Genomic DNA, 20,933 nt, shown 5'->3' with positions numbered 1-20,933 from the left:
GACCATTTGCTTGTAAATGAGGCTTTGTAGTTTTTCACGCCTTCTTAGAGCCCCTGCAGCTCCACTCTGCCTATTGCTTGAAGAATCAGCCAACCGACATTTTGTCTTAGCCCCTCCGAAATTTGGCTCTAGTTGTGCCTCTGGCGTATATGTATGTGTGTGTGTGTGTGTGTGTGTGTGTGTGTGTGTGTGTGTATATGTATGTATGTATGTATATATGTATATATGCACGTATGTATGTATATATGTATTTATGTATTTATAGATGTATGTATATAGGTGTGTGTGTGTGTGTGTGTGTGTGTATATATATATAACACCAACCTCCTCCCTGTAAAGAAGAGAAGAGGACACAGCAGGGTTTACTTTGGTCGTTTATTTTGAAAGCTGGACGGCATGACCGGTTTCGGCTAAACGCCTTTCTCAAATGCTCAAATGCTCATTGTAGAGTCACTTGAATGTCTGAAATAAGCCCCACCTTATCTAGTGATGAAGGGCTCACCTGCGCCACATTAGTCCACAAAACGTTACTGCAGCCCCATGTTCAAACTGCATGTCCCATAATGCAGCTTTGTTGGTGAATGCTGTGTTGCAGGAAGTGGGCTCTCGAAAATACAGGCAATAGACGACCTTGATTCTCCTACTTCTAGCCACCTACAGCACAGTAACCAAGGCTGAAGACATGAGAACAGTGTTGTGGTCTCTCCACGCAATCCTGGACTGCTAACTGGCAGCAGCATCTCAGTCACCTGAATTGTAGGCGGCGGGTCGCAATCATCTGATCCCTCGGTAAGTAAACAGTTCCTTTTGCCCATGTATTTGTGACCACAAAGTTGGAAGGGTCCTCTGTTGCGCATCATGAGCTGCACGCCACATATAACACCAACCTCCTCCCTGTTAAGAAGAGCATATATATATATATGTTTAAATTTATAGGTGTATGTATGTATGTGTATATATATGTATGTGTGTGTGTATATATATATATATATATATATGTATGTGTGTGTATATATATATATGTGTGTATATATGTGTGTATGTATGTATATGTGTGTGTGTGTGTGTATATATATATATATATGTGTGTGTAAATATATGTGTGTATATGTATATATGTGTGTGTGGGTGTTTATATATATATATTCACTGAAAAAACCATAGGTTATAGACCATATATAGTTAGGAATTCGCATTTACAAAACCTTATTTTACTCACACAAAACCATTGAAATTCCATATATAGTTAGTTGCACTAACTATATATCGCGCACCCGCAATCCACTGCTGATGATGTCACATATTACATCATTCATGACATGGTCAGTGACATCACTGATGACATCACTGATGAAATCTCAAATGACATCACTGATGACATCTCAAATGACATCACTGATGACATCACTGATGACATCTCATTTGACATTACTGATCACATCACTGATGATATCATTCATGTGATAATACGATGAACCTCTTCAGACTCTAATATAACCTTAGATACAATCAGTGTAAACAGACACTCACAGACTGTCACTCATCCATGGAGTTACTCACACACCTAGTCAGTCATGCAAAGAATCAATCACACCTCCATTTCCTCAACTATACAGTTATACAAACTTTACTTATTCAAACATATACTAACACATATTTACTCTCTTATACAATCCCTGATACAAGTTCACAATGATCCATACAGCCACTCACACATTCACTGGCTCTTATGCACAGTTATTTATATATGTCAACTCTCACATGTAGTGTTTTACATATGTACTTACTTTGACATGTAGCACTGAGATATCCATTCACTCACCAATACACTCATGCACACAGTCAACCGCCCATACAGCTGTTTCCACATGCACTTTTGAAACCATACATCTAGTGAATCAACTGCTCACACATCTATGCACAGAGTCATACACCTCCCAGCCACCCACACACACACTCAGTCTCCCATACAAATACTTGGGCAACCAATCAATAACCCATATAGTTACTCATATAGCTACTTATCAACACATGCAACAGTTTACAGAACAACAGACATAATGATGCACAAATTAAGACAGTTTAGTCACTAACCCATGCACTCAGTGAGACACATTTAATCACTCACTCATACAGTCAGTCATGCACCTACTAAATCCTTCATCCAGACACTTATACATCCACTCATTCTTCAATATGTAAGACATATTTTAACTTTACAGAAACATACAGTCACTGGATGTTGTCATCAGTGATGTCATCAGTGATGTCATTTGAGATGTCATCAGTGATGTCATCAGTGATGTCACTGACCATGTCATGAATGATGTAATATGTGACATCATCAGCAGTGGATTGCGGGTGCGCAATATATAGTTAGTGCAACTAACTATATATGGAATTTCAATGGTTTTGTGTGAGTAAAATAAGGTTTTGTAAATGCGAATTCCTAACTATATATGGTCTATAACCTATGGTTTTTTCAGTGAATTTTCAAGGTTTTGTAAATGCTAATTCCTAACTATATATGGTCTATAACCTATGGTTTTTTCAGTGAATTTTCAAGGTTTTGTAAATGCTAATTCCTAACTATATATGGTCTATAACCTATGGTTTTTTCAGTGAATATATATATATACATACATATATAAACATATATCATCTGTATATCTATATAAATACAAACATAAATGCATGCATACATATACTTATATGCATACAGATGCATGTTATTTACATGAAAGTTGAAAAAACACTAATAAAAGCAAAGCTAAAAAGCCACCTCATTACAAACAGAATGGCTTTAACTTAAACTAGGGTGAGATCTATAGCATTTTCAATGCTTGTTTACTTTGGTTCCATCAAGAAGGCATTCAGATGTGTCACACATTTGCCATAAATTCTGAATGTTAGCACTCTAGTTGCACATTAGATCACTTTAGTAAAGCTACTGCTCACCAGGGACGTCTGCTGCTGGTATTCAAAGTGCATGTTTCAGTCTGCATGTCAGAATTTTTTTAATGAAATAGAAGAGGATTTGAGAAGTCACTCAAAATGATCCCTAATTTTTCTTTCTGAAGCACTAATCATACTTTCTATGGCAAAATTAACCCCCTCATGTTGTTCCTTTTTAAATTGAGTGTTTTCAGACTTACCACTTCATTCCAATCAAGATGGCTTCTGGTGTGCCATACTTTTGTCATAAGTAAGACTGTTAGCGCTCTAGTTGTTCTTTAGAACACTCTGGGACATTCTGTCATTGGGCTATACTTGGGGTACATCTGGGTGATATTTGGGCTACATTTAGGCTCTTTTGTCTCTGGTGGCCATCTTGGGAGACTGTATGTCAGAATTTTTTAATGAAATTGAAGAGGGTTTGAGAAGTCACTCAAAATGTGCCCTAATTTTTCTTTCTGCAGCACTAATCATAATTCATATGGCAAAATATACCCCCTCATTTTGTTCCTTTTTAAATTAAATGTTTTAAGAGTTACCACTTTATTCCAATCAAGATGGCTTCAGGTGTGCCATACCTTTGTAATAAGTAGGACTGTTAGCGCTCTAGTTGTTCTTTAGAACACTCTTGGACATTCTGTCATTGGGCTATACTTGGGCTACATCTGGGTGATATTTGGGCTACATTTGGGCTCTTTTGTCTCTGGTGGCCATTTTGGGAGACTGCATGTCAGAATTTTTTAATGAAATTGAAGAGGGTTTGAGAAGTCACTCAAAATGTGCCCTAATTTTTCTTTCTGCAGCACTAATCATAATTCATATGGCAAAATATACCCCCTCATTTTGTTCCTTTTTAAATTAAATGTTTTAAGAGTTACCACTTTATTCCAATCAAGATGGCTTCAGGTGTGCCATACCTTTGTAATAAGTAGGACTGTTAGCGCTCTAGTTGTTCTTTAGAACACTCTTGGACATTCTGTCATTGGGCTATACTTGGGCTACATCTGGGTGATATTTGGGCTACATTTGGGCTCTTTTGTCTCTGGTGGCCATTTTGGGAGACTGCATGTCAGAATTTTTTAATGAAATAGAAGAGGATTTGAAAAGTCACTCAAAATGTGCCCTAATTTTTCTTTCTGCAGCACTAATAATACCTTCTATTGCATAATATACCCCCTCATTTTGTTCCTTTTTAAATTAAATGTTTTAAGAGTTACCACTTTATTCCCATCACGATGGCGCCAGGTGTGCTATACCTTTGTAATACGTAGGACTGTTAGCGCTCTAGTTGTTCTTTAGAACACTTTAGGAGGCTGCAGTAGAGCACAAAGGAATCAACTGACAGTCTCTGTCCTTGTTGGATGTACATGTTTTACTGAGAATGTCAGACTTCATTTTCACATGACTGAGAAAGATAATGTGAATTTACAGAAAATATGCTTTCAGTTTAGCTTATAGATCCCCTTCCAAACAACTGTGGGAAAATCATGAGATATTAGTTTTCTTTCAAACAATATTCATGATATCACAGCAGAAGGTTTTTTCACATGGTAAAATCACCTTAGAACCCACCACAATTCCTAAAACGAGTATGGTACCATCAACAAATGATTTATAATGTAACTAAAGTCCTAAAACCCTCTATTAACTACAATGCTTTTTAATGAGGTGCTATCATGTATATTGGTCCCAAGATGGCTGCCAACACTTCTTGGATGAAGTGCTGACAGCCAATCAGATCAGATGTGTGGTTAGGCTCCGCCCAGATATATATCTTTTTTTGAACCTAAATTACTGAAAATCCACTGGAGCACATATATTGAGACCTAGCAAAGGCACATCGGGCTAACAGTCCCTACAATTTTGCCAAGTTTCGTGCAAATCCATTCAGCCGTTCGAGCTAAAAGTGAGGCCAACCGCCCTATGGAAATTAACATGGGAAAAACGCGTTTTGGGACCCCCCTTTTTTCTCGGCCCCCCCTTGATGAAACCCCCCCCAAATTGTCAGGGGCTGCTCAGAAACAAAATGTTCCATTTTCCTGAAAATTTCAGCCAATTCCGTCCACAAACGCCAAAGTTATTAGACATAGAATTTTCAAAAATCCCATAGAGAAAAAATCCTAACTATATATACCTACTGGCGACCCCCAGTAGATAATATATATATATGTCTATGACTAAGGCTACAACGGCTGAAACGCGTCGGACCAATAATCAAATGATGCCGCCCTAAAGTATAATAAATGGCTGCTCTCTCATCCAACCGGTGCTTCGGCTTTATTTGTTCATAATGCTGGTTGTATTGCAGCGGGATGCTTCGTTCCCGTGGTTGCCGAGGCTGCCCTGGGAGGTCATGGGCTCCCGTTTCACGAAGAGACTGTGTTGGCGTTCAAATACGGGAGACTGACCCGCTCCGAAATCCAGGATCTTCCAACAAATCACTTAATAATATGGAAAGGAGTGAGGGAGATAAGAGGGATATTTTATCGCCTTTTACATTGATGGAAAGGGACATTTACTAAGGTATTGCGGCATCTGCCTACATGAGTACTTCTCGAAATATTGCATTGTGGGACTATGAGTATTTTACTTTTAACTGCAAAGGATTTTCTATGACTAAGGCTACAACAGCTGAAACGCATCAGACCAATAATCAAACGATGCCGCCCTAAAATATATTAAATGGCCGCTCTCTCATCCAACCGGTGCTTCGGCTTTATTTGTTCTGGTGCTCGTCAAAACATCTCTTCCCACAAAGACGCTGGACATTCTAGGCTGCATCTTCTTCAATGATTTATTTTAATTTTCACATGCAACCTACAGCTGAAAAACGCGTTGCGGCTCCCTGGCCTTTGTCAATGTTAGCTCTCCTATGTGACGACAAGCATTAAATCTAACATCAACTTTTGTGATTGGCAGAATGTCATAACATAAACACAGACAGAGGACTACGGTAAATGGTAAGAAAATGGTAGGAAAATGGTAAGTTCCCCAAAGTAGTGGTCCGTTTGCAGATTGTAATGCACACATATATATATATATATATATATATATATATATATATATATATATATAACAGGGAGGACTTGTGTAAATAAGGAAGGAGTTAATACAAAGGGCACTGTTCTATTCATTAATGCTAATGTACATACAGAAGATTATGCAATTGTGGAACTGAATTGGGTAGCCTATTCAAGGCTAGATGCTTTGGAGTGATATGAATAAGTAATGAAAGTAATGAATTGCATATGCCATTGGTAAGGATCTATGGATGATTTTTTTGAATGTTTATTTTCTAAATATTTAAAACCAATTGTCCCCAAAAAAACGATGGCTAAAACTGACCATTATTAAATTTAAACTTTGTTGAAATCTTAGATTGAAACGTTGTTGAAATCTCAAAATGGCCGCCATATTCATAACTAACCACAAATTAGTTTGTCGTAGTCCTCTCTGTTTGACATTCTGTCAATCATGACAGTAGATGTTAGATGTAATGCATGTCGTCACTCAGGGGAGCTGACATTGACAAAGGCCAAGGAGCCGAAACACGGTTGTCATCTGTAGGTTACACATGAAAATTTACATTATATATATATATATATATATATATATATATATATATATATATATATATATATACAGGTGTGTGTATGTCTGTGTGTCTGTCTCCTCCCTCCCCCCCCCCCCCCCCCCACCCCCAAGTGTAAGGCCTACAAACATGGCACAAATAAAATGGAGTATAAGACCATGTATGGTAAAATAAACAAGATACGCGAGAAACTGAATCAGTGGTTTATGTTCTGGAATGCCAATGTGGCAAAAAAATATGTGGGCAGCACAATCAATAAACTCCAGCTCCACATATTGCAACATCGAAGAGCCATAATTAATGAGGACTATCAATATGCCATGGCAGGGCACATATGAGAAATGCATGATGGGAAGCAAGACAAAATAAAATATTATGGCATCAAACATGTACAGAAAAACCGCGCGGAGGGAACATGGAACTGGAGTTACGCCGTGAAGAATCATGAAAGATTTTGCTATGGGGACAGGACTCCCAATGGTCTAACTATGGATACCAAACTGTATATTTATATTTAATCATTTTAAGAATTTGGTCATAAGAGCCATATGATCTTTTTATTGTCTCAATCACATACCCCTGGGCCATCAAGTACTCCATACTGTTAATATGATGAGATTACGAGACTATGATGGGTTATTAGAAACTTGTACATGTTCCTATCCATTAATTGAAATTGTTTTATAGTGAACAGTCTAGGTGATCTTTTACACCTCTGTATAAACCTTTATGCAACTGTGCATCATATATTCTTTACAATCTTTTAACATTGTGGGTAATGATGCAGGCATCTTATTATATCCTGATGATATATAATTGAATTGCATTATAGGATACATTCATAGCTACAGTAACACATGAATGGGATACTGTTTGTAACCTATTTAATACTGACTTTTTTCTTTTATACTCCTGTTCTTCGATCGCTAGCATTTGCACCTTTGAAATAGTCAGCAGATACATTTTAGCAACTTTTTTTTTAAGTAATATTTTAAGATTAACTAATTGGATTTATTGATCAACTTTATAGCTACTTATATCGCAAAATATTGTATTGGAGACCTGTTTTATATGCAATACATATCAAATTCTAAAAAACTGATCAACTTTGAATTGCTTACAGCACATAGCACTTTATGACCTTAATACTATATATGTGGATAGGTTATATATGCTATACGTATCAATTGTATGCAATTTAATAGGCAATGGAGAACTGTTGACCCCTTCCGTATGGGGGTAATTCCCCTTCTGTTCGGGGGGGGGAGGGGGACGTGCAGCGCCCCCATGCTCATGACGAGCTCAGCTCGCGTGCTCATGACGAACTCAGCTCGTCATGACCACACCCTTTCCCGTGGAACGCTCAGTACAGCAGGGGAATTATCCCCACGTGTGAGCGTTCCACGGCTTATGACGAGCTGAGCTAGTCATGAGCATGGATGAGGTTAACAAATTCATTTATAGTCAGGGGTCGTATTTAGACCAATTTCTTTTATGATAAATAATTTTTCATTTGAAATAAATATACACATATTTCTCATCTTTTGTTTAAATATAAAATTAAAAAAAAGCTTTTTTGTTGTCTGACTTCACAGTGAATACGTAGAATAATTGCGCAGGTGATACATTCATGTAAAAATAAGGAAGTGAGTTTTTTTCTCTCTTATTTGACGTCTAAATCACATCAATTAGTAAAACCTAATTGTCCTTTATGCTTGATGTACAACGTGGATAGCTAGATGATGTAAGAAAGCTAATGACTTTGGCACCGTTAGAGAAATCTTCAAAAACTTTTCAAAACTGATACAACTCTCACTTCAGCTGCTATCTTGAAAGTTTCGGGGTGATCCATCTAGCGAGGTCCGAGAACTACGGGATGTTTAAAAGTGCGTTTCTCCATGTTAATTCCCATTGGACATTTGAGCGCGGCTGCAACCCGAACTGCTAAATGGAATTGCACCAAATTTATCAGGAAGGTAGATGTTGGTCCAAGGAGGTGCCTTTTTGTGATTTGGTATAAATCCATTCAGTAGTTGCGGAGGTTTATAAAGGTTTTTCAGATATACAACTGTGGACTCCGAGGATCCACGACCCCACCCAAGATCTCGTGCTGGGATCTGATTGGCTGCCAACACTTCAAATCAGGAAGTGCTGGCAGCCATCTTGTGACTCGGTTGAAGTGAGTAACAGGAAAAAACATTTAAAGAAAAGGAGGCAGGGTAGACCCACCCTGACCCCCTATCTTTCTTGGGGGTGAGTCGAGGTCCAACAGGGCCTTCCCAGGGATAAAAAAAAATATTTCCTGCTTTTTGTTAGTAATTAGCCCCATGTTTATAAAGTAATGCGGAGTGTGCCAATGCGGCACATCCCCTGGGACCACCACCTCCCCAGGGCAAACATGTGTAAACTGATGCGGGGGCCCGCACGTTCCCTGCATCCCGAGGGACTGCCACCTCCCGGGGTTATTGATTACAGTTAATATGGGAGAGGTCCATATATCCTCCTCCAGGGTGCCACCACCTCTTAGGGCTAATAATGTTTAATGTGGCCCTCCCTGCAGCTTCAAGGACCACCACCTCCCAGCGGCAATGGCTAACAGAAATTGACCATATTCATATTTAACTAAATTTGTGTAAAGTGCAAGAGTAGAGTTTACATTTCACAGTGTCTCTGAAATAGCATACATTTCAATTTTCATAAGCTTGAATACTGTGGACCTAACTCGATCTCTTATTATTGTCTGTACCTTAGTACTTTCTTTATTAAATCAAATTGAGTGTGTATTATGTCTATCTGGCATATTTGTGAATAGTACCTATAAGCACTCCAAAAAATGTACGCATCAATGTTCTAGACAAGATTCTGTAAGGGCCCTAAGGTAACTATAACTCACGCCTTCGCCAGGCACTGCTAATTACCCCACATATTACTTCACTCATGACACCTTCGATAACATCATTGATATTATCACTGCTACATTTGCAATGAAATTGATTAAAAAACTGCTTGGTAGGGGCACAAGTTACAAATGCCATAGGGCATGAGTTATAGTTACTTGAGAACTATTCCTTTTTTTTGCTATTACATTTTATTTTGCTTTTCTGGAGAACCCAAAAGTCACCTGTACAATTGTTTAAAAAAATATATTTTTATTAAGATTTTGTGCTAAAGCACAGCAGAAATCCAATTTCTATACATTGTAATACCTACATGAACATATTTCTAACATTTTTACAGTCACAACATAATCTGTCTCGATTCCTTTAAATAAAGAATAAACCGATAAGAAGGAAGGCATGTAGAAATGGAAACATAAAGAAAAAAAGGAAAAAACCCATCGAAAATAACAACCTATTGTATATTTCTAAAGTTCTCCTTCCACCTCTGGATGGGTTCCCAAATTCGCCTCCCAAGTAGTCAACCCTTTTTGCCTTTTCTTGCATAAATTCCCTTCTCTAAATTAAAGACACCAAGCAGCCTAGCTAACCACTAGTGCAATGTTGGGGGTGCCCTGTCTAACCATGCCTTTGCTATACACATTCGTAGGACAAACATGGCCATGAATAAAAATTGACCGTGAGGCCCCTGATCAGGCTCTGTGTTAATCTCAAGTATAATCCATACTGGTGAGAGGGTGATCTTTATCCCCAGAGATCTATCAGGGAATTATTCCATGGCTCTATGGAGTGTGTACATCTGCAGACAAGTAGCAAATATATGAATTAGATCTGCCTCCAAAGAATCACAACGAGGGCAAGTAATGCCTGTGATACCTCCCCACTGAGCTATCCTCACAGGTGTATAATATAGGGAGTATATCGTCTTGTAGTGCTGGGCCTGCAGCCCAGCTGAGCAAAGTATTGTCCGTCCCAGATCCAGTGAATCCTAAAAAGTAATCCTACTCTATCCCTAGTTTCTCAGCCCATTTAGTGCCAAATTTCTCAAGGTCATCGGCTTTTGTTGCGGAGAGCTCTAGATAAAATCTACGGATAGTACATTCTACCCCACTTTCCATGACGTCCAGGATTTTATTACTAAACCCTGACAGCCCTCCCTGTTTTTTGAAAATGAAACTCCGGACCTGTAAATATTTTAAAAAGCTTTTCCTATTGATGCCATATACAGCCTACAGCTCTGCGAAAAGAGGTACCCCGCGAACTGAGGTACCCCGTCCAGGCCCATCATATCTCCTATTTTCAAACTTCCATGCCTTCCCGACTCGGCCTTGACTGAGTCCGCAAATATTTCCCCTGAGAGGGATACATTCTTAAACATGCGGGTGTAGATATTGAACCTTCCAAGACCACATTTTTCCGAGAAGGCTGCCCATATCTTATAGGCTGCCAGCAGCGTCTTGAACCTCGTTCTTTTGTAGTAACTGGAGTCTGCACAATTAAGAAAACAATTCCCTGCTTCTACTCCCAGCAGCGTCGCATATACGTTGATGGAGCTGGATTTGACTGTAGGATCCCTTTCCGCTCCGCCTAGCATCCCCTACATATACTGAAGTGCCGCCGACCCATAATACATTTTAAAATCCGGTACCGCCGAACCCTCTCTGACCCTGGAAAGAGTCATGTACCGGAATACCCTCCTCGCTTTGACGTGTGCCCATATAATCATCTATTGTTTATTTGTTCCAGTGTCAAAAACCATGTAGCCTAAAAAAAAGTGGAATCGCCCTAAACAAATAAAGAAATTTAGGGAGAATGATCATTTTTATCTCATTTGTACGCCCAACGAGTGACCACTGAAGGTTATGTATCCTATCGAGGTCTTGTTTCTCTTTAGTAATCAAAGGCTCAACGTTCCTGTCCACTGACTTGTCAAGGTCTGCAGAAATGCTAATCCCTAAATATATGGCAGAGCTAACAACCCGGTTGTCATTACAAACCGCCCTGCTATTTTTGATTATCTGAGTTTTAGCCCTATTAAGCGTACACCCTGAAACCTGCCCAAGTGCTTGAGCTTCTGCCTTCACCTCTTCAATAGCACTGTCTGAGACTGCTGTGACAATCGCCACATCGTCTGCGTATGCAAACGTTTTAAATTCTCGCCCATGAGCTAATAGAGGGGAAATCCTATTGTTTAATTCCAACCTATGTAAGAGTGGGTCCATGTATGAGGCGAATATGAGTGGCGAACATGGGCACCCTTGACAGGTCCCCCGCTTAATCTGAAGCGGCACAGTATACCCTTTATTTATTCTCAGTCAGGCTGTGGGACCTCTATAAGGAGCCTGTATAGCTTTTTATATACCCCTCCCCTATACCACTCCACCTCATGACTATCCAGAGGTAGTCCCAGGAGACCCTGTCTAATGCCTTTTCTGCGTCTAGTAATTGAACGGCCATAGGGTCCCCTGCGACCTCCGCTGCGTCGAAGAGGGTAAAAACCTGCCTGATGTGTTGCGTGGTGCCCTTCCCTGGTATGAAGCCATGCTGTGTGGGGCTAACCAGACCCTCTATCACCCTACACGGTCTCAGAGCCAGGACTTTGGAGAAGATCTTTGCATCCGCGTTCATAAGAGTTATGGGTTTGTAAGACCCTGGCTCTGAAGATGGTTTGCCCATTTTCAGGATTACTACAATGTCTGCCCCTGCTGCCCAGGAATTTGGTATGGAATCTCCCCCTTGCGCCTGCAACGTCGTGTCCTCCATATCCCGTAAGCATCTTGTCAAGGGTTATAGGGAGTTCGAGTGCCGCCTTCTCCTCCTCAGGAAAGACAGGGGCTAATATATCCTTGATGTACTCCTAGATGGCCACTAACTCACTTGGCTGGTCTTGAATATACAGTCCAGCTTAAAATAGCCTAAAGACCTCCTGTATTGCCCCAGTGTCTGTAACTGTATCTCCTCTGCCATCTAAAATATCCTTTATTTCCCCTGCTGAAAGTTTCTGCCTCGTACGGATTGCTAAAATATGCCCCACCCTCTCGCTTAATTCATGGCACTGTTCTTTCTTAAAAAATTGGCGGCCGCTTTACTAGCAATGCTCTGTTACCTCAGATTTACCAACTATAATTTTCAGAAGAATTTGTTCCAAGGGCGCCCTCTGCTGTATTGCTATATTCAACTCCTCCACTGCCTCCGCCAAAGTTTTTATATATTTTTCCAGTAGTACCCCTTTCTGCTTTTTCTTATGTATACTATAACTCGGGGTCTCCCCTCGTATACCTGCCTTAATTGCGTCCCATGCAATACCTGAAGAAGTACCTCCTCTGTTAATCTCCCAGAACGCTCGGATCCACTCATTCATGTGTTCAATGTACTTCTCGTCCTTTAACAGCGCCCTTTCGAACGTCCAGGTACTTTCCCGCATAGCTACCCTTCCGAGCTTAAGGGTGATTATCAGAGGGTTGTGATCAGAGATGATCCCGGGGAGCTTTTCGATCTGAGTTCTTGGAGTTAAAAGAGTTAGAAACTAAGAAGTAATCCAGTCTCACGCAGATCTTGTGTGGTGCTGAATATAATGTACTGCTGGTGCCTACAGGATTCAGGCGCGCCAGAGGTCAGTTAGTGAATTATGGTGAGCCAAATCAACTATTGCGCGTCATATCTCTTTTTTACGACCAATATATACTTGCCCCTCCTCAGACCAGTCAACCCATTGATATTAAAGTCTCCGCAACAAATGACTGGTTTTGGCCATAAGGCTGATTCTGAGTCCAAGAACTCAAAACTATCCGGGTCGTCTTTCGTTGACCCCTAAACTGACGCTATAGTAAACGTTTCCCCTTTTACTATACATTCGAGGAGGACCCATCTGCCCCACTGGTGTTCAATCTTTCTTTTAATTATTGTATCCCTTCCGTTAACTAATACAGCCACATCCCTGATCTTCGAGCCTTGTTTAGCATGTGCAAGCAGAGAGAAACCGAGCTGTTCCAACAAATAGCCCTTCGTCCCTTCTATGTGTGTCTCCTGTAAGCAGACAAGATCTAATCGCATTGACCTCAGCAATGCAGCCACCCGCTGTCTTTTAGTGTAGTCATTGAGCCCACATACATTAATTGACGCGATCCGCACACTCATTAGAATACATCAAATAACTGTCCCACCTTCTCTGCCAGTAAATTAAAGAAACTTGAATAATGTGCTGACCTGTGCTGTATGTGCCCCCTCCTCCCCTACCCCCCCTGCCCCTCCCTCCCCACCCGCAGGACCTCCCCCTAAAGCCACCCCCTAACCCCCTTACAGGCAAATAGGTCAAGCATGAGCTATGAGTGACCGCTTAGATTGCAGCCATCGTAACCTCCTCCCTCTTCAATGTCAATTCAAAACTTCAGTGTGTGAACCCCCATCATTTAGGTGTCAAATGACATTTTACATTTTGCATTTTATGCCCCACATTGCCTAACAAGAAGGAAGAAAACAGAGCCAGGATTATAAAATAAAAGTACCTGTATGGTCGGGGGCCTATCTTTATAGCCCCTTCAAGTGTACCCTACACCTTAACTCTAACACTTCATCCCCCTTCTGCCCTTTCAGTTCCTCCATGTACTGTTGCACTTTTACCTCTGAGAAAAACATTTTGATCTGGCCCTTTGTAACCACCTTGAGCCTAGCGGGATATAGTAAGTACGCCTCAGACCCGAGGCCCTGGAAGGGAGCTATAAATTGCCTTGGCTTCCACCTTCTTTCTACGGTGGCGTGGCAGAAGTGAGGTCTGGCAAAGAATGTGATATCTTTAAATGAATGCTTAGACTCAGGCTTCTCCTTGTCCATGATTTCTTGCCTAACGAGATAGTTACCCACGTAGACCAGGATTGCCCTGGGTCTGTCCCCCTGGGCCACCCCATATCCTTTCCTCAAGGTCAGGGGAAACCGGTGCGCTCTCTGCACCTCATCCTCCCACTGCCAGGATGTTGACTCAGGGAACGCGCCCTTGAATAGGTTAACAACAAACATCCTGACATCTTGCCCTTCCACCCCCTTCACCACCCCCAGCAGTCTTATGTTGTTCCACCGCTGACGGTTCTCAAAATCCTCCAGCTTCCACTGAACATAGTCCTCTTTTCTTGTGCCTGCTTAAAAGTTTGCCATCTGCTAACATCGTCTTCTAGCCTTCCTGTTCTTTCTTCCACATGGGCCACTCTGTCTGCCACCTCTTCATATAATTTGTTAATTTTCCTCCGCAAGCTTTGTATCTTTTTTGTTGCCTGTTTAGCCCTACGGCTCTCCATCCTAACTTCTCCCTGTATCTTTTTTAATGTGCTAAACAGTTACTCCAATGAGGCAGGCTGAGGTGGGGTATTTGACGCAGGCTCACCTGCTTGCTTGGGCAGATTAGCACTGTCCTGATACATTTGTGACCTGGCTGAATAATCCCAGACCAGTATCAGAGGGGCTCTCGAGCACCTTAGCTCTTACTTTAGACCTCCTTTTCTTCTGGGTGCACTTTTTTGCGGATGAACTGCTCACAGAGTCTGTATCCTCAAGTGAGCTCCCTTCACTTGATAACAGAAATTCCGAGTCTTCGTTTAGTGAAAAAAAGCAGTCCCCCTCAGGTGAGCCCGCTACCCCTCTCTTCTGAGCCCCTTGCTGTTGTGGGGTGTTTGCAGCGTCATGGCATGCCAAAATAGGATCACTTCCCTAAGTACTCACTGTTCTGTTCGGCGTAGCCAGTTCAGCTACCCCAAAGGCTCAAGCAGCCTCTTCCGTATTATTGCAGGGGTGTGGAATTTATTAAAATATCTACTTGTCCATGGGGCAGGTTGCTTCATAAATCTACTTGTCCTGTAACAAAATCCACTTGTCCCTTTGGTGCCATGTTGTGCAGCGACAAATTATGGCAGCAATTTCATTATAAAAGAGCTCTTATATAGCCTCTCTGATTATGCCAGGGCTCATACCATAGTAGCGTTTGAATACTAGTAATCCCTTTATGTTGCTACGTTTCCGCAGATCTTCATACTGGGACTGAAGGTAGTGGTAAACAATAGTTCCAGGGGTGGAATGTCCGTTTGAGTCTGTGCAAACCTACTAACTTGCATGTTTTAAGGCTTTTCAACAACTCTTCTCTAATTTTTTCCAATACTGAGAAATGTTGGAAAATTACTCCTGACAATGGCAGACGTAAACCTTCTTCCAGTGTTGGGAAAAAAGTGGTTGGAGGGAAAATAAACTGGCAAACACTCAGGTTTTCGCATCAACATGCATATTTAATCATGCTAAAATGCAGTTCACAAATATTTTCTAGGAGTACTATTTCTTGCCCTACTGCTGTAAATTCTTGTGAATTCACGAAAGCCAAATAGCTGCCCTTAATGCAAGGACATAAACCAAGGGTGCACTTTTGAGACTTTCTTTAATTATTGGGCCCCTAATTTGGTCTGGTGTTAACTATGACCTTTAGTGTTTATTAAAATTCTCTCTCTGTATTGGCTGGCTTCACGTGGGTGACAGCATTCTGCTCTTACATAAGGAGCATATCGGCGCACAAAGTAGTTTTGTTCAGTGCCAGTAACTAACATGGAAATGTGTGTTTTTTTTTAGACCAAAAGCAATTTTTGCTTTTGCCAATGTTTGTTATAATGGTGAGGGTCCGGCAGTTCTCACATCAATAAGGTTTTATAAAAACCATGCCACAACAAGTCACGCATTGCCAAAGCTAAAAAGCTGACCACCATTTCAGACCTACTGGCTTTGCCAATGCTTGTTGATTATTATGTTCCCAACATCTTATTGAAACTGGTAACACTGGTTTTCTAATATGAATATTTTGGGGAAATACTAGCATGCATCAACACATTTTACTAAAGGATGCTGCAAGGAAATGGTACCTGAAATTTTACAGTAGTTTAGCAAAAAAATGTTTTTCCTACTTTCATTTTTTAGGGACATTTTATATTGAAAGCAAAGAACCATTATTCTTGCTTCCAAGCTTCTGCAAATATTTGCATCTAATCAGAGAGCATTCTGAGAGCATTATGCATAGCCTCATATTGCTAAACTTTGAAACCATGTGTCCACATTTTTATACTGGAGCCACTGTCAGTAGTGCAGTCAGAACTTACATTTACTGAGAGCGCTCAGCCAAATAATAAAGGCTCTCAATTATTGAACCATCAATACAAGTTTGAACAGCATTGACATATGCACACAAATATTAACTTAACTGCAGGCAGTGCCCTTCCTTGATCCTTAATGTGGTACTGCAAACTGGCAGCCAAAGGGTCTGTGCTTCAGGGGGTTGGGCCTGCTTGTCCCAAGGACAAAATACACATTAAAACTTGTTGCCCTTGACCCCAAACAATATGTCCTGGGCGTCGGGCTATAGGAATTCCACATCCCTGTATTGCCAGTTAGAGATGTGGCGGGATCTCCATTGTTGCCGAGATGCTCTTTCTGTATTCCGCCTGCCCGTTCTGAGAGAGCGTACCCTGTGCCTAGCTTCCCGCTCCTCTGTGCTTCCCCAGGCGGAACTTGCAACACTGTATCCCGAGGTTGCTTTGTTACCGGGCTTTCAGCGTCGTCGAGGACGGCTCCGCTTTCTCCTTCTCCACGTCTGTCATCTCCGGCGTCTTTGCCGTGAAGGCTTTGGCTAAGGTAGGCTGGCGCAGGGAAGTATCTTTAGGCTTAAGCCCTTCTTTCGGGACCCTCTGCGATAAGACATACCGGGCATTATCAGCAGTGTCCCTGACTCGCGCAGTCACGGCATCACCAGTGCTTCCTTGCTGTTCGCCTGGCTTCTTTGAGAGTGTGGAAGGAGACCTTTGAACGGTCCCTGTAGAGCACTGCACAGTACTCTGGGCTGGTGTATCCTTGCTCGCCTCCCTGGTATTTTCTTTAGAATTACCCGGTTCCTTCTGGTCCTTCACCTGCTTTGAACTGTGTGAGCCATCCTGTGCCACGCTCTTGAACGAAGTAGCAGTACGGCAATTCTTTTTTTTAAATTAATGAGACCAGAGACGCTGTCGGATGAGCTATCCACCACGCAGTGCCGCAATCCTGCTGCCTCACAGCTGCAGAGTATTCTAGGCCAGTAGGGGTCCACAACATCCTCATCAGAGAGGGAAGAGGGAGATCTGCGACTGAGTGCTACAGCCCGTCAGCGGCCATCTTGAGATAACTATTCCTGGTGAATTTATATTTGTTTGGTTTTTTTTGTTTAGAAAGTGCATTGCATCTGAACATTTCACATAACTGTAACATCCCTGTAACCTTTGGTTTGGTCAGTGACTATAGATGTGTGTGTACATATATATATATATATTTCTATTAAAAAGTGAATACTTGGCATCCTTCCACTCTTATCCTTCAGTTGCCTGTTCCTTCACTAAAATTAGAAGCAGTACCTGGGTCCTTTCACTTTCTTCACCTCCCAATTATCCTTGCCTGTCTCTCTCAGCCTTGGGCTGTGCTTTACTGTTTCTTTGTTATTGGAAACACAGAGAGAGGTGTCTCTCCTATTGATTAATTGTTTGTACAGATCGACGGAAACAGGCTAGTCTACCTCTTCCCTCTGGTCTGCAGAAAAGCAAGAGAAGCAAGAAGATTGTGGTGCTTCAGCCTCATTTTCACTGCCTCTTTGAGGTCAGTGGACCCTTAATGAAGAAGACTGTTACTCAGTTTTGTCATAAGCACTACTTCAGAACCCTATTTTTCGTTGTTTTTCACTGTTTTGGTGTAAAAAACAAAAAACGGTTTAAATCCCACATTGTTAAAAATGGCTAGCTATGCAAGCTGTCCGCAACACATGCAATAAAGATCCCATTTTCTGATAGCAATTATGTCATGATTTTACAACCTTTCTATGATGATAAAATTACAAAAGGTTTATCTGACATGTAACAGTAGCTTCATTTATAGTGTATTTCGTTACGGGCATCTTTCCCTGTTGCTTGTGTTATACAGCTTTGTTTATTTCTATGGTAGTAAATCAATTCTAATTTAGTATACAGGTTCTATTCTTCCTCAAGGTTTGTATTGTGTATGCAGCAACATATTCAACAGAACACCCCAATTGGTTATTGCTGAACTGCTTTATCTTGGTGTTAATATTGAAATCCATACATCCAGTGCAGTATAACTAAGTTGCATACTGTTTTCAATGAATGGACCATTGATAATGGGCTTTGTTTCATGCTCATATATTTAAAAGCGAGCTATTTAAAAATATGCATTTTTCACCAAGCCACTTTGAAAAGAAGAAATTAACCTTCAACCTGACAGTTGTGTGATTATTGGAACTGATGTGTAGCCATGCTCTGCTTGTTCAGATTAAACCTGATGATCGACCTCTTACTCCAGTCCGCATATTCAGACAACACTGGTATCAGTGAAAAATAAAGATTTGATAAACGATTATTTTGTCCACTGTGTCCCAAGTTTATTTCTTATGTCTTTGCAGCACTCAGCCCAGCAGTGTTCTTAACTCTACTCTTGTGACATCACCACTTGACTCGAGTGGACTTGCTGATGTGGTAATCAAAGAAGAGCCTGTGGATGACTATGGAAAAACTTCAGGAACAGATGGGGTTGTTGTGAAAGAGGAGGATTCAGAGGAAGACGATACAGATGAGTATTCCAATAGTGATGAAAGCTATCCTATATTAGAAAGACAGCTAATGAAACAGTCTGCAATGGACAGAGCAGCTCAAAAAAGACCCTGCAAACGGACCCTAAAAAGCCCATCTGGGATAGCCAAAGCTAAAATATTAAAATTGGAGAGTGGGAACTTGCCTGTCATAGACGTGGAAACCTACAATAATAAAACTGATGTATCGGAGGCAGCAGTACTGGAAGATTACATTGATTTGACAGGGAAACAAGTCGAATTGCTTGACCAAGAAACAGATTTGTGTGCCTCTGTAGAAGAGAGTTTGATATCCAGCATAAATTCCAGTCAATCCAAAGGATCAGAAAATATAGTGTCCGAAAATAAAAAGTCGAAATGCTCCTTGCCCACTAATGCAGAAGATAATATAAGTGAATCCTCCCGAAGGTTTGACGAACCTGAAACACCTGACCTTTTTCCTAGGGACTCTGCAGATAGCCTAACTGTGGCCAGGGTTACAGAAAAAAGGAAGTCTACTCCTACTCTAAAATATCAAGAATCCCTAAACTATGGAGTAGATGAACTCACCCCACCAGTGTCCCCAGTCAGAAGGGGAAGACCCCGAAAAACGAAATGTAGCAAAGTTAGCCGTCAACCAAAGAAAAGTTGTGGAAAACTCCTGGAGGAAAGCCAGAAAGTCAGTCCTGAAAAGAATGATGCATTCTCAAATGCAAATCTGGATCTCGAAGATGTGGATGGAGTATTGTTTGTTTCTTTTGTATCAAAGGTATGTCGTTTTTTCAATGTTCTCCCTCTCCTTTTTTTTTTAAAGGAAGGTTGTTGTATTGCAATGTCACCTAGAAACCTCAATGTTGTTTGCTTTAATAAATGTTTTATCTTGCTGATTTATGTTTTCCTGGCAACCAAAGATTTTAAGCAACATGAACACTTTTATAGTTCAAAAGAAGAAAACATCGTAATGTCAACATTTCTGCATCTGGATTTTTTTGATTTTTTATTATTTTTATTTGCATTTTCAAACCATAGAGACATATCAAGCATGTCACATAAAATTGTCCATCGTACCCTGCCCTCCCCCCACCCACCACCCTCCATCGCCGGCGCTGCACAAAACATACAGCTTCATCTGTACACGACAACATGCCACCTACTTCAGGAGCATGCAGCTGTATCCAAGCCACTCCCCCAAGCGCCAGGGCTGCAAACAGAACAGTTCTCACTCTCATCAAAACCATAGTAGCGTCGCCATTTCCCCCACACCCTATTAAACTTCTTCGGGCAGCCTCTAGCTTTATATGTAACCCTTTCGCTGCCATGTAAATGTCCATTCCCCACCTCCATTCGTCTAGTCTCGGGGGGTCTGGAGCTCCCCAGGCCCGGGCCACATCCCTCTTTGCCACCACTAGGGCCAGTGTTAGAAAAATTAAAAGGGGTCGGGTCAAATCCACTTAATTCATTATCCCCAATAAAACCAATTTAGACTCCAATGGTAGAGTCGTATCCAGTATCTCACCAAGCTCCCTCAGTATCTTAGCCTAGTATCTCCGGAGGACCCCACAGTCCCAGATGGTATGATAAAAGTTTCCCTCGGCATGCCCACACCGTAGACAATTAGGGTGGCTGGCCTGTCCCATCTGATGCAAGCGATACCTATCATAATAAACTCTATGGAGAATTTTAAATTGGAAGAGTCGGAGCCGTGATTTTATTGCCACTTCCCTAGGGTGCATCAGGGCAATCTCCCAGTCGAATGCGTCCATCTCCCCCAGGTTCGATTCCCATGTACTTTTCAATTTCACCAGCCCGTCCGGCATATTGTTTAGCAGGGTTTTGTAAGTCAAAGAAACTAATTTAATCGGGACCT

The 20,933-nt window shown here is 41.2% G+C and overlaps 1 protein-coding gene across 1 annotated transcript in view; it reads left to right on the top strand.

Moving 5' to 3' along the window:
• The window catches only part of MGA (MAX dimerization protein MGA), a 734,728-nt gene that overhangs the window by 75,247 nt on the left and 638,548 nt on the right, over window positions 1-20,933 (top strand). Inside the window, exon 3 of the mRNA XM_086937233.1 lies at window positions 18,902-19,835. Coding sequence (XP_086793359.1) covers window positions 18,902-19,835 — 934 coding nt within the window. The remainder of the gene's footprint in view (window positions 1-18,901; window positions 19,836-20,933) is intronic.

The sequence above is a fragment of the Lissotriton vulgaris genome, chromosome 9 (genome assembly GCF_964263255.1).
Source record: "Lissotriton vulgaris chromosome 9, aLisVul1.2, whole genome shotgun sequence".
Taxonomy (NCBI): Eukaryota; Metazoa; Chordata; class Amphibia; order Caudata; family Salamandridae; genus Lissotriton; species Lissotriton vulgaris.
This window is presented reverse-complemented; position numbering and strand designations above follow the sequence as displayed.